We start from the raw sequence: 14,934 nt of genomic DNA, 5'->3' as shown, positions 1-14,934 counted from the left end.
TTTGGCTGCTCTGCCCCCACCTTACAACTGTCCTGTGATACTGGACCCCTGTTAGTGTTAATTGCAAATATTGTCAAATTAAGAGGATAAAAATAATAAATGTAGCCAATAGTGTAATCTAAAGGAAGATTATTTTTTCTAAATAAGCATGGAACATTGTTGAAAAATACAACTTATTTGCATTGATGCAGGGAGAGTCTTATTCCCTCTAATTGAAACGGTGAAACTTGATTATCCTTTCCAATGGCCCTATAATATAGAACAAAATGATTTTGAGTAGATAGCTGTTAACTGCAGTCTCCCCCACCCCCCCAACCACCCCCTGCCTTTGAGGTCCTGTCTGTCCACTCAGATGGACTTGGCACAGATCTTGGCACTATTCATCGACTGTAAAGTGCTTTGGGATGCCTGAATTCATCAAAGATTCAATATAAATACAAGTCTTTTCCCTTTGCTTTTTATCTTGCCCTCGTTCGTTCTCACTCTGACCTCTCTTGTCATAATCTTGAAATAATATTTTAATGAAGTTCAACACAAATTTCAAAAACATTCTTTATCCTAGGCACCCAGCAAATCTGCACATTGACCAGTAATTTCAGTTATCTTTTTTTCAAATCTCGTTTAATTCCCTAAGGTTGTGTATTTCTCCTTAATGTTTCTGTTCTTCACTTAATATTTCTCTCCAGGTATCCTTCATAGAACATGCATCATGGAAGGAAGCCATTTGCACCATTATATTTGTGCCAGCTCTTTGAAAGAGCTATCCAAGTGGTCACACTCCCTTGATCTTTCCCCATGGTCCTGCAAAACCCTCCTTTTCAAGTCTTCCAATTCTTTTTCAAAAGTTACTGTTGAATCTGCTTCCACCACCTTTTCAGTACAGCAACCAAACCGTAACAACTTGCTGCATTTTTAACAAAAGAAACTCCTTATCTGCTCCCCTCGACGACTCCTGTCTCCACCCCTCCCCCCCCAGATATTTTTGTCAGTTATTTCAAATCTGCATCCTCTGATTGCTGACCTTTCTGCCAATGGAAACAGTTCATCCTTACTCATTTGAAACTTCATAATTTTGAGCATCGCTATTTAATCTGCTCTTAAACTTTTCTACTCTAAGGAGAAAAATCCCAGCTTCTCACATCTTTCCACATAACTGAAGTACCTCATCTTTGATACCTTTCTGGTAAATATCCTCTTCAACTCTCTAAGGCCTTGACATCCTTCCTTAAATGTGGTTCCCAGAATTGAACATACTACTCCAAATGAGGTATAATTCTTTATAAAGACTTGGCATAACTAGGACCCATGCAGGTACCCATTGCAATGGAAGAGGAGGCTCCACAAATATCCCAATCCTCAATGGTGCGGAAGCCCAGCACATAAGGCTGAACCATTTGCAACAATCTTCAGCCATAAGTGCCAAGTGGATGATCCATCTCGGCCTCCTTTGGAGGTCCCTAGCATCACAGCTGCCAATCCTCAGCCAATTCGATTCACGCCACATGATATCAAGAAATGGCTGAAGGCACTTGTTACTGCAAAGCCAATGGGCCCTGACAGCATTCTAGCAATAGTACTGAAGACTTCTGCTCCAGAACTAGCTGTGCCCCAAACAAATCTGTTCCAGCACAGCTACAACGCTGGCATCTACCCATCAATGTTGAAAATTGCCCAGGTATGTCACACAAAGCAAGACAAATCCAACACGGCCAGTTACCTCCCCATCAAACTACACTCGATCATCAGTAAAATGGAAGGAGTCATTAACAGTGTTATCAAGCGGTACTTGCTGAGCAATAACCTCCTCCCTGACACTTAGTTTGGGTTCTGCCAGGATCACTCAGCTCCTGACTTCATTACTTGGTTCAAACTGGAGCTGAACTCCAGAGATGAGGTGATAGTGACTGCCCTTGACATCAAGGCAGCATTTGACTGAGTGTAGCATCAAGGAGTCCTAGCAAAACTGGAATCAATAGGAATCAGGGGGAAAACTCTCCACTGGTTGCATAAAGGAAGATGGTTGTGATTGTTGGAGGTCAATCATCTCAGTCCCGGGACATCGCTGAAGGAGTTCCTCAAGGTAGTGTCCTTGGCCCAACCATCTTCAGCTGCTTCATCAATTACCTTCCTTCTATCATAAGGTCTGAAGTGGGAATATTCGCTGATGATTGCACAATTTGTGACTCCTCAGATACTGAAGCAGTCCATGTCCAAATGCAGCAAGACCGGGACCTTTTCCAGGCTTGGACTGACAAATGGCAAGTAACATTCGTGCCACACATGTGCATCTCCAATGACCGTCTCCAACAAGAGAGAATCTAGCCATCGTCCCTTGACATTCAATGGCATTACCATTGCTGAGTTCCCCCATTATCAACATCCTGGGGATTACCACTGACCAGAAAATGAACTGGACCAACCATATGAATATTGTGGCTACAAGAGCAGGTCAGAGGCTAGGAATCCTGTGGCAAGCAACTCACCTCCTGATTCCCCAAAGCCTGCCTACCACTTACAAGGCACAAGTCAGGAGCGCATTGGAATACTCTCCATTTTCCTGGATGAGTGCAGCTCCAGTACACTCTAAGCTTGACACCATCCAAGATAAAGCAGCCCGCTTGATTGGCGCACCATCCAATACCTTCAACATCTACTGCTTCCACCACTGACACACAGTGGCAGCAGCGTTCACCATCTACAAGATGCACTGCAGGAACTCACCAAGGCTCCTTAGACAGCACCTTCCGAACCCATGATCGCTACCATCTAGAAGGACAAGGGCAGCAGACACACGGGGACACCACCACATGGACATTCCCCTCCAAGCCACTCACCATCCTGACTTGGAAATATATCATCGTTCCTTCACTGTCGCTAGGTCAAAATTCTGGAACCGCCTTTCTAACAGTACTGTGGGTGTACCTACACCACATGGACTGCAGCGTTCCAAGAAGGCAGCTCACCACCTTCTCAAGGGCAATTAGGGATGGGCAATAAATGCTGGCCTAGCCAGTGATGCCCGCATCCCATGAATGAATAAAAAACAGCACCTTGTAGTTAGAGGAAGTGAGTGAAGTTGAAGAAAAAGTTGTTCTCACGCTGAACAAGTTCAGCCAGGGAGGGGAGGAGGAGGAGGAAGATGGCGGTAGATGGAGATTGGTTGTACCTCCATTTAAGGAAAAAGCAGAGAGCTCTCATACTGACCTGGTGGGGGATGGAGGTCATCGAGGTCTATAGCATAGAAAAATGCCCTTCGTCCCATCGAGTCTGTGCTGGTCAAAGAAGTACCTAACTATTCTAATCTCATTTTCCATCACTAGGCCCATAGACTTGTATGCCATGGCATCGCAAGTGCACATCCAAACACTTCTTAAATATTATGAGGGTTTCTGCCTCTACCACCCTTTCAGGCAGTGAGTTCCAGATTCCCACCACCCTCTGGGTGAAAATATTTTTCCTCACATTCCCTCTAAACCTCCTGCCCCTTACCTTAAATATATGCCCCCTGGTTATTGATTCCCCCCAACCAAGGGGAAAAGTTCCTTCCTCTCTACCCTATCTATGCCCCTCATAATTTTATACACCTCAATCATGTGCCCCCTCAATCTCCTCTGCTCCAGGGAAAATAACCCAGTCTATCCAATCTCTCCTCATAACTAAAACTCTCCCGTCCAGGCAACGTCCTGGTAAATCTCCTCTGCACTCTCTCTAGTGCAATCACATCCTTCCTATAATGCGGATTCCAGAACTGCATGCAATACTCTAGCTGTGGCCTTTTATACAGTTCCAGCATAATCTCCCTGCTTTTATATTCTATGCCTCGACTAACAAAGGCAAGTATCCCATATGCCGCCTTAACCACCTTATCTACCTGTCTCGCTACCTTCAGGGACCGGTGGACATGCACACCACGGTCCCTCTGATCCTCGGTACTTCCCAGGGTCCTACCATTCATTGTGTATTCCCGTGCCTTGTTTGTCCTGCCCAAGTGCATCACCTCACACTTAATCCGGATTAAATTCCATTTGCCACTGATCAGCCCGTCTATATCCTCCTGTAATCTAAGGCTATCCTCCTCACTATTTACCACCCCACCAATTTTCGTCCGATCCCTGTGGAACCCCACTGGACACAGGCATCCAGTCACAAAAACACCCCTCGACCATCACCCTCTGCTTCCTGCCGCTCAGCCAATTCTGGATCCAATTTGCCAAATTGCCTTGGATCACATGGGCTCTTACCTTCGTTATCAGTCTCCCATGCGGGACCTTATCAAAAGCCTTGCTGAAGTCCAAGTAGACTACGTCAAATGCATTGCCCTCATCGACACACCTGGTCACCTCTTCGGAAAATTCAATCAAATTGGTCAGACATGACTTCCCCTTAAAAATCCATGCTGGTTGCCCTTGATTAATCCCTGATTCTCCAAGTGTAGATTAATTCTGTCCCTCAGAATTGCTTCCAATAGTTTCCCCACCATTGAGGTTAGACTGACTGATCTGTAGTTCCCTGGTTTATCCCTTCCTCCCTTCTTGAATAACAGTACCACATTGGATGTCCTCCTGTGGCCAGAGAGGTATTGAAAATTATTGCCAACACCCCTGCTATCTCCTCCCTTGCCTTACTCAACAGCCTGGGATACGTTTCAGCCGGGCCTGGAGATTTATCTACTTTTAAGCCTGCCAGGCCATTTGGAACCTCCCCCCTTCCTATGCTAATTTCTTTAGGTGCAGAGGGATTGAACGTTCATGGTGGAAAGGAGACAGTTTGGGCCAGGAAATTGTTAAATTGACAGGGGGTGTTGAAAGAGTCATGAATATAGTTGGGATGAGACTGGGCAAGGGGAGAGAAAAAGAGTTGAAATAGGAAGAAATCCATTCAGTGGGGCAGGAACAGGCTGAAACTGCGCATGTCCACACATGTGTATGAAAAAAGTCCCAACCCATTCATTCCCCTTAATATTGTAATCTCTGTTCTGGGACCAATTATTTCTGCACTTTCTACAGGTTTCCCCATTCTGAAAAAACATGCTACTTCTGGCTATGCTCTGATCTCATTGTTCAATAACACCATTAAGTAAATCTTTGCTTAACGTCAACTCATTTAATGTTGTTTTGCTTTAATGTCCTTAATATATTGACAGCAGGTCCATTTAACATTACCAGTTTCACTTTAATGTAATTTGCCACAGACTTTCTCTTCTGTGGCCTGACTGCTCTCACGATTTCTCCTGCAGTACTTCCACCCTCGCCCTTAGTCCCTCTTGATCCTGCTGCCCCCCCTCGCCGAGGCTGGCCTTGCCGACTCTCCCCACACCCCAGCTTCCGCACTTGTCAGCTCCATGGTCTTGCCAAATGAACCCCCCGCCCCCAATCCTTGCCTTCCTGCCTTGCTGACTTCTCCCCCCTCCACTAAATCCAGGACTGGACGACTCACCCCACACCCCCCTACCCCTTGCTGACTCCACCCCTCGCCTCCCAGCTCTCTGTTCTTACCTGAGTCCTCAGGGTTTATTCTTCAGTGGCTCCCAACTCCTGCTTCTGGTTTCCCTCCTGAACTCGCACCAAGTTCTGGGCTCTATCTAGTGGCTGAAGTTGGTCAGTGTAGGTAGCCAGGACTTGTGCTGCTAACTGCACCAACCAACTTCTGCCATTAGGTGGAGCCTGGTCAATCTAAAAGTACTCTGCACTTGGGTGAGTACTGTAAATTTTTAAAATAATTTCATTTGTATATTGTATTTTTATATTTAGTGCTGTATTTTATTTTCAAGTTATTTCAGCTAGGAATGCACAGTGCCACACACGTATGGTACAGTATTTCAACCAGTACATTGTTTTTTTCCAGGCGAAAAATGGCGGAAGGAACCTAATTCCAGCTTTAACATTGATTCCTGTGGGAATCCATGATTCATTTAAAGTCACTTCACTTAAAGTTATGATTTTCAGCAATGCAATCTGAACTTTAAGGGAGGACCTACTATAATTGATTAATTGAAGGCAAATATATGCAGGCCAGTGGTAAAATGATAATCTGATTTCATCCATGAATTTTATAGTATCCATCACAGCCTCTATTATATAACGATTGCCCAACACATTGTGGTCTTTCTATTCAATAAAAAAAAGTGTGCTTTTATTTGAGTAAAACAAGTAGGTTACTTGCATACCGGATATAGTCTCAAACCGTTAAACAGTAATCATGCCAAGATCAAACTCAAAGTTGTCCAGATGTTCTCAATTACCAATTTTAGATTCTCAACTCACTTCTGTTTTAATTTCCAGCTTATCATTATGAATACAATTCTTTTATAAATTCAAATTCTTTGTCTGATCCGAGTACTTAGTTTCCTCTGAATTAGCATTGCAATAAATATTTGGTCAGAGGCACAGCAACCAACATGATAAAGACATTGCATTTTAGTGATTTTCTTATAAACTTATTCCAGGTAATTATTTCTTTTGAGGGTAATTTACCCAATATAACGAAACCCGTTTGCTATTTCAAGGTGCTCTTTGGTTTGAAAATTTGTAGAATGCCAACATAAAGCGTTTAAATATCTATGTTGTAGTTCATTTCAATCCAGTCTACACAAATGCTTCTTGTGGCACTAACAAATCTTAAGTACATGTTCTGGTCTAATTGTTCAAATGGAACTGAAATGTGGGGCCTGAAAGTAAGGGAACTTTTAAAAATATGTTTCATTGTTAGCAAATGAGGACATTTTTTCATGATTGGAACTTTATAAAAATCACAGAATACTTCCTATCAGTGAACCAAGAGTTGTTTTGTAAAATAAGTTTTTTTTTGTTGCTGTACTCCTGACGGTGTAATTTTTGTTTCTCCTCTTGTGATTTTCTTCCCATAGCAAGCTATTGGAAGAGTGTGACTAATGTCTAGTTCATCGGTCATGTTAATATTTTAGAGGTAATTTTATAGTTCTGGGAAGATTAAAGTTAAACCATAGAAAATGGGATAAATGCAACTAAAGCAGCTTGGAGTCTGTTGCACTTAAACGGTTAGGGCCATGTTGACTAAAGGGGTTAATAACTAGAAAGCCAAGATCTTAAAACAGCAGGTGGGCTTACTTAGGTGGAGAGCTACAGATGTGATGTCTAGACTGCTTGCAAAGTGCAGTCCAGAGAGATGTTTTAGGAGTTAGAACTAAATTAGTTTAAAAGCATTCAGTGAACCCTCAAAGGTTACGTCAGCATAGAGATGGGTAGAGCTTAAGAAGGTTCCCAGGTTTCAATTTATCTGTGTGTTTGCTGGTAGAGGGCGTTGGTTGCACTTTGGACCTCATGTGGTTTGCATCTCACAGAGAAGCCCTGGGAGATGTTAGCAGTCTCCAGACAGTTAGGGCTCAGAGAAGTACTTTGGTGCAGCCAGGAGACTGGAGTTTGGAGCAGCCTAGGGCAGTGGCAGCTTAGTGAAGCTAGCGGTCTGCGAAAGAGCTAGAATTGTGCTGATAAATTGGAGGCAGGAGTACAGCTTTGTAAATCCTGTGGAACACAGTCTCAGAAAGGATTGAACCATTGGGAGGTGAGCAGTCATTGTGGCAGCCCAAGACACAGCGGATTGAGAGGGAATTCAGAGGCTAGATCTTTGAAAGTGAGGAGTTGAAATCCCTCGTGAGGGAGACAGTTTTAACAAGGTTGTGTGACTCTCAGTGGTCACTGATGTCTCGGTGGATTGCTGAAAAATCTGTGGGGATCTGTCTCGGTCACATCTGCCATCTAATATGCAGCATAGGACCACAGTTTGCCTGTTAATTCATATTTGCCTCATGTTAATTCTGAATGTTAGACTATGAGATAGATGTTGTAATTTTTTTTTAACCTTTCTGGCTTTGTATAATAAAATGTATTTTGTTCGTTTAAAACTGTGGAATCTTGTGGCTTTATTCTCCTAATGGGTTACTGGGATTTCAAACTTTGTCTACTTTAAATAAAAAGTTACTGCTCTCTAACTGGATTGTAACAAAGGCACAATCCTTTGGCTCAGTGGTAGTACTCTTGCCTCTAAGTCAAAAATTTGTGGATTCAAACACGCTGCAGAGACTGGAACACGTGTTATTTCAGTGCAGTTCTCAGAGTGATGCACTGTTGCAGATGCCACCTTTTAGGTGAAATGTTAAACCAAGACGCTCTTCTCACATGAATGTAAAAGATTCCAAAGCATTATTTGAAGAAGAGCGTTGTCCTGGTCAACACCGTTCCCACCCACCACCTAGGAAATAGATTATCTGATCATTTACTTCTCTGCTGTTTGTGTGACCTTGCTGTGCACAAATTCGCTGCTGTGTTTCCTACGTTACAACAGTGAATACTGTTCAGGAGCGCTTCATTGGCTTTGGGATGTCCTGTAATCATGAAAGGCACCATATAAATGCAGGTTTTTTTATTTCTTTCAATTTGGATTATTGTTTATCCGAAATGTGTGCTCTAACTGACTGTAACGTATACAAAATGAAGATAACTTGTTCGAGAAGCGTCTTTCCCACAGTGAAAGTCCCTAGTCTGATTATCCCAGGTTTAAATAAGAAACCTGAATAAGAAACTTTCATTTGTGAACCTGCAAAGAGGTAAAGAAGGTACAGTTTATATTGGAGGTGCCAAAGAATGCTATGGCTGTTTTCCTGCTCTGAAGTGCAATAATGTCCCAATTATAAAAGGAAGGATATTAATGTTTAAAAACAAGATTAATTTTCCAATTGTAAGTCATCATTTTATTGAAATCTACCCCCATTTCTTTTATCTGGCCACTTTTTGTAGCCAAAGTTTCATAATTCTGGTTTAAAAAAAAATGCACAGCAGGGAAGAGTTAAAGTTAAATCTGAACCAGTTGCAATGTGGTGATGGTTATTTATAGTATTGAAGTGTTTCAAATCTTAAATGTCCTATTTGCACAGGTGTTAGAAAAATAATTGTTTACACAGGTGATATACAGATAAGAACAGTGTTTTCCTTTTTTTTAATTAGGAAATAACTTCATTGTGATTTATAATATTGAAGACCAAGCTTTGATAACTTTTTGAGACAAGACTTTGGCTGTTTCTATGTCCAGCATTAGGATTTGGAAGATGTGATGACTTTGGAATTCTTTATACTTTAAGATAGTTCGTTTAATTAATTAATCTTGGTTAAATTGGGTGGAATGAGGTTAGAGCACTAATTTGAGTTGCTTCACCAGATATGGTAAAGATGTGCTATTAATAAGTGTTTATACCTATCACTGACTAAGGAAACAATCATGACAAATGGTTGTTTTTGAAAACCCATTTTATGTTGTCCTAAATATGCATAAACCTATTCGGAAAAGTTCTCTCCTTGAATGTTACTAGCAATAACATTTTTATCAGCTTTGCCACATGATTCCTGTAGCAAAATAAAGATCATTGACATTATTAATCTTGATTCAAAGTATGTAATCCTACTCTCTTTTTATTGGGACATAGACAGAAGTAAGCCTTGCTGCATCTTTAAGCTTCTTTGCCCAACTTTGTTCAATAACTTAACAACTGGTACATTCCGGAAGAATTCTTATCTAAATCAATGAATGATATACAACATTAATCTTTTTGTTGCTTTCTTCTGCATATGTTTAGAAATTTAAAAATTATTTGCAATGTCTGTAAGCTGTTGCAACATCACATTTAAAGATGAACATAAGCAAAAACACTTTGAACAGCTATAGTTTGTAAATTCCTTGCTTTGTATTTCAAATTTAAAAATTAGGATCAAAGAATTTAATAAATTTTATAAAGTCTTAAATGATAAATTTAAATCTTGAGATAACAAGTTTCCTGAAGCTAATTCCAGTAAACTTGTTTATAGCATCTTCAAAAACGTTTTATAAGATACTCAATAAAATGTATAGTAGATCATAAATACTGTATCACTGAGAAAGTAGTTCAGCATATTAATTTCCCTTTGGTACTACTTATTCATGATATAAAAAATACATAAATACTCTTTTAAACAGAAACCAAGTGAACACTTACCTGCTCTAGTCTTAAAAAAATACGGTTCGAGGTCGGTTTCACTTATAACATTCCCTTTATATTTGGCACAGAGCTCATGATGAGAACCCCATTTTTTAAAAAGTAGCTTCTTTGTAAGATTTTCGATATTCATATTAGTTGATGATGAGTACAATATCCAAAATTTGTTGGATCAGAGATGAATCTTATGATGAGTAAACACCATGTTTCAGTCAAATCACTGAAGAATTGTGGATCGTTTACATGGAACTCTGTGTCCACCTAGCTACTGATAACAAATGCAAATATCTTGGCGTGTTCAGGGCAGTAACTGCTACTTATGTCCTGAAAACGCAAGCTACTTGAAATCAGCAGCCCACTGCAAATGTCGGCCTGTTGTAGTAATATCTTCATCCAAGTGCATTTACAGATAGCGCAGACTGTTCACAATTGCTTTAATCCAGCCTCCTGTTGCTGGAGAGCAAAGTTCTTTAAAAAAAATTAAAATTAGGTGGAGGGATGTGGTGCCTGATTTTGAGAAACACAGTGGCAGCTGAGTTTATCAGTGACAACAGATATGTGAGGCATTTGGAACTTCTAATAGTAGAGTTTACCCTGACATTGTTTCTGGGCCACCCTGGGGGAAGAGTTTGTGGCTGAGGGAAATGTGACAAATTGTATGTTGACTCATTTATTTTAATGGTGTTGAGTGCATTGCAATATTAGATCACCTTACACTTTACTAGCTAAAATTGGATATGACTACCCAAGCAAGATTAACTGGAAACAAACTAACTTCTGGATAATAGAATTTTAAGTTGTTTTGAAGAATGTCTTTCTGTGGACCTTGCATTCTGGATTTGATTTTCCCAACCAAGGCCTTAAGTTTATCTAATAGGTAGTTACCTAACCGTGTGGATTATTATAAAAGTACAATTGCATTATTTTACAATCTTTTAGTTTAGTAGCTTCAGAGTTATGAATGAAGGAGGAACTATAGTAATAAGCTGAAACATGAACTAGATGATGTGTGTTTGTGTATATCAGTGCCTGATCAAATGTTTACATTTTGAGAAATGAAGCTAAATATGTACTAGTGTACAGGTAAGACCGCTTGGCTAAAAATACTTAGCACGTACAAGTTTATTTACAAATCAAATTATTGTTTTATTCCTGCAATGCTAAATTTCTAAGTTTTCAAAATGTATGGAATAAGCTGATAAGTAAGAATACTAATAGAATAATTTTTATTTGAGCCTTTGGCACCAGATTCACTTGCATTTAGTCCAACACCACCGTTTCCATTCCCAATACAATATTTTATTATTCTGTTGTTAATTGTTAGATACTCCTGTCAGTGTAGCAATGGTTTTTCATAGTTCTGTCTCCGGATTATATTCTTTATTGTCCGAGCGGTACTGAATCTACTATTAATAGAGGGAGAATGGGAAAACTAGGATAGCATGAGAACAGAAAATAAAAGACTCCTCTGTGAGAAATAATCTGAAGTCGAGAGAGGCAAAATTTGAAAGGGAATGCTTGTCCCTGCCCTCCTCTTCTCCTCCCTTTCTACTCTATTCTACTGAGTAACGTCTTGCTTCCATTTCATATGCATTAATCTGATAGTATGGAGTATAAACCTGCCGGTATCAACATCATTCAATTTTAAGAGCTTTGTACAATGACCCAAGGTGACTACCTAGTCTCAGTTGAGAATAGGAGCTTACTGTTTGAAGAGTTCTGGATATGGGTTTGCATGCCATTGCTGGAGCATTCCACAGTGTCCGCTCAAGAGAAATTGTACTTTTTAAAATGCATGCCCTCTTCTTTGAACCTGCTGAATTCAGAATGTACTTTATCTTTTTTCTCCTCAAAATTAAAACATTGGAAGCATGCATGGATTTAATTTCCTTTTGAGTGTCAATTTTCCTTCACTTGTTTGCGTTATTATAACCCAGTTGTTAGAGCATTTTTTATTAATGGATTATTTTCAAAATAATGCAAAACAGTAGAAGTCAAGCTAATGATTGATCAGTCTGCTAACAATAGCACATGGCTGTACAATTGTGCTCTGCTGATGAAAATGATTTGAAATTATGTTTAAACTTCCACTTAACCAATTAATACTGTATGAAATTTAATATTTTTAAAATAATGCAAAACAGTGGAAGTCATGCTAATGATTGATCAGTGATAACAATAGCACATGGCTCTATAATTGTGCTCTGCTGATGAAAATGATTTAAAATTATATGTTTAAACTTCCACTTATTAAATTACATACACTATTACAGATTTGTGTTTTGTCCCTGCAGACAGTAATGAACCGTTTTATTTATATAATCTAACATTTTTTTGAACCTTATGGAAAATGTAGCTAGAAGATACACAGTGCAGAAAGATGCCATTTGGCTCATCGTATACGTGCCAGTTTTGCTTTCTTTTCATGGCTTGATGGTTAGAACCATTTTGTGTGGTTTAAGATCTTGTACAGACAAAAGATCTAAAGCAAAGTGAAAGTGACTTTATAAATAACTACTTTTAATAACATTGCTTTTAATGACTCAACTAATCTATAATTGGTTTCTATAAATGAGGCGTTCAGGATTTAATTAGGTACATTCTAAAATTAACTTTGTTGTAGTCTTAATTTTAGCTGAAGCCCGTGAAAATATTTTAATTGAAATGATCAAGTTTTGCTACTTCCAGAAAGCTTGCAAAAGGAACAAATAAACAACTGCTGAATGAAAGTTTGTGCTAATGAACACTAATCTAATTTCACATTTGTATGTGCTCTTCAATGGTACGAGTAGAGCTAATGGTAACCCTTCAGGACTGGTTGCCAGAAACAAAATGTGAAACATCAGATATGATAACAGACCAATATAGCTGGTGGCTCTCTTAAAGTAATCAGTTCAGATTTTGCCACATTGCCCATTAAGCTGTCATTTATGATTACATATCTTTTATATGTCTGCTTTTTTAGCAACTATGTAGCTCAGATAAAAAGCTTGTTGGGCCATTAAGATTATATACTGAAGGAGTTTGATGGAAAAGGAATAGTTGTTTACCATTAAGTGCTAACTGTTCTAATATTTGCTTTACCCTCCTGGATCAGCTAATTTAAGAATTCAATTTTAAAAAACATCTAGATGAATGAGTTCATGTCCATAAATTGCTGTGAATTGGAGAGTTTAAATTGAGTTTTTGTTTTCCTCTTTTGATGGTCTTGTGATCTCTTCTAATTTCCTTTTTTAGTTATTTTTCTTCCTCCATACAACACTATTCAAGAAAGTAGGTGAACAGATGGCTTGCTGTTAGACCTTTGTCACTGGTGTTCTTGCTATAATTACTAAGTATTCAAGAGCAGCTGGAGAAACTAATCTTTTCTGGGTGAAACACCTACAATTGATGGATTGCAATAAGCACCTGATGCAAACCCATATCCCATCAGTTGTAGCGTTGTATGTTGGTAAAGCAAACTGCTGCCCACAATGCTACTTGTCTAGTAAACAAGAAAATAACAATTAAATGACTAATGGCTGAATATTATAGAATTGTCATCAGTGATAGACATTAAAGTTTTATGAAAAACGCAGGTTGAGAGGTGAATAAAATTATTTTGTTTTTAATCTTTTTTTGTTAGTGTCCATTTACAGCATCTGGTTTTATGACAAGAATGACTGTCAACGAATTGCGCAACTGATGTCAAAGTAAGAACAGAAATTTGCATGCTGTTAAATCAGCTTATTTATAAGATATAGTCACTGCTTTCAATTTTAAGATTCCGTTTCAAAATTTCAAGTTGTGGTCGCATTTATATTTCACTGTCTGGGCATTACTGCTAGTTTCACAAACCTTGAACTAGTTCAAGAAAGTGCAAATTTTAAACTGGTTTGTTAAATTACTGTGTTTTAATCTATTAAACAAAATCTCCCCTATTCAGTTTGTCCCACCTCTTCTCAGTCTGTAAATTATTATGCTTGTTTTTTAAGTTTTCCTGCTCTTATGAAACCTTAATAACATTTAGTCGCCAGTATGATGCACTCCCTTCCAAAACAGTTGGATGATCTTGCTGATTGTGCACTGATTTCTTCCTATCTATAGTATGTAAACCAGCTGAAGAAATATGAAACAAAAACATTTTTTTCATGTAGATGTTAGTTAAGATTGATTTTAAAGTAAGTTTTAATATATCCTCAGATTTTATTTTTTTCTATGATAGCATGACATATTTATTGATGCGGGACTAGTGTTAGTGCACCTGCTTTGGTGACAGCTGTTGCCGCGTTCATTTAAGTTATATCAATTAGGAAGGTCAGTGATCTGTCTTTGGCTTCTTTTTCTGAACAGTCCACAGTGAAATTACATTTTTTGTATTCAATTTAATGTAGATGTGAAAATCTTCTCAATTTATTTTAAGCATTAAAGGTTCCAGTGCATCACACTTAGTTTTAGATGCTGAATTAATGGGAATACAACTGTTCAAACCCACCCTACCACTACCACTCCCCAGTATTGTTTAATTTGTTGAATTGAAAAACATTGAAGCATCCCAGATTCAGGAGAGAATTAATAGAGTTAATTAGAGAAAATAAGTTGCTAAATAAGAAATGTTTGAACAAGATTTGAATATTCAGTACCTTTTCTTTTAAAAAAAATTGTGTACTCTGGTCTGTTGTAACAAACCTTTACTTGTTACGATAACTGATATCAATGTTTCTTACTACTTGAGACTGCAGAAGTTCATAAAATGTTTTCTATCTCTGGAATCATGGTGATGAGAAGCTTGTTAATCAATGTTCTGACATTGATGTAAAGCAGACAGTTGTGGACTATCAGGCATTCCTAGCTTGGTGGATCTAACCAAAATATAATTGTGCAATTTTGAAGTAAGTGATGTAAATTTTTATCTCGACTCAAAACACTACATTCTGTCGCTATATACAATTACA

General features: G+C 38.8%; 1 protein-coding gene across 2 annotated transcripts in view; it reads left to right on the top strand.

Moving 5' to 3' along the window:
• The window catches only part of dcp1a (decapping mRNA 1A), a 75,799-nt gene that overhangs the window by 32,769 nt on the left and 28,096 nt on the right, over positions 1-14,934 (top strand). For both annotated transcript variants that reach the window (XR_013576822.1, XM_078543501.1), the window contains exon 4: positions 13,626-13,692. Coding sequence is in view for 1 of the 2 variants with exons in the window: in XM_078543501.1 (XP_078399627.1) it covers positions 13,626-13,692 (67 nt within the window). In the remaining variant the exon portion in view is untranslated. The remainder of the gene's footprint in view (positions 1-13,625; positions 13,693-14,934) is intronic.

The sequence above is a fragment of the Cetorhinus maximus genome, chromosome 6 (assembly GCF_964194155.1).
Source record: "Cetorhinus maximus chromosome 6, sCetMax3.hap1.1, whole genome shotgun sequence".
Lineage (NCBI taxonomy): Eukaryota > Metazoa > Chordata > Chondrichthyes > Lamniformes > Cetorhinidae > Cetorhinus > Cetorhinus maximus.
Note: the sequence above shows the minus strand (reverse complement) of the source record. Positions and strands in the feature narration are given on the sequence as shown.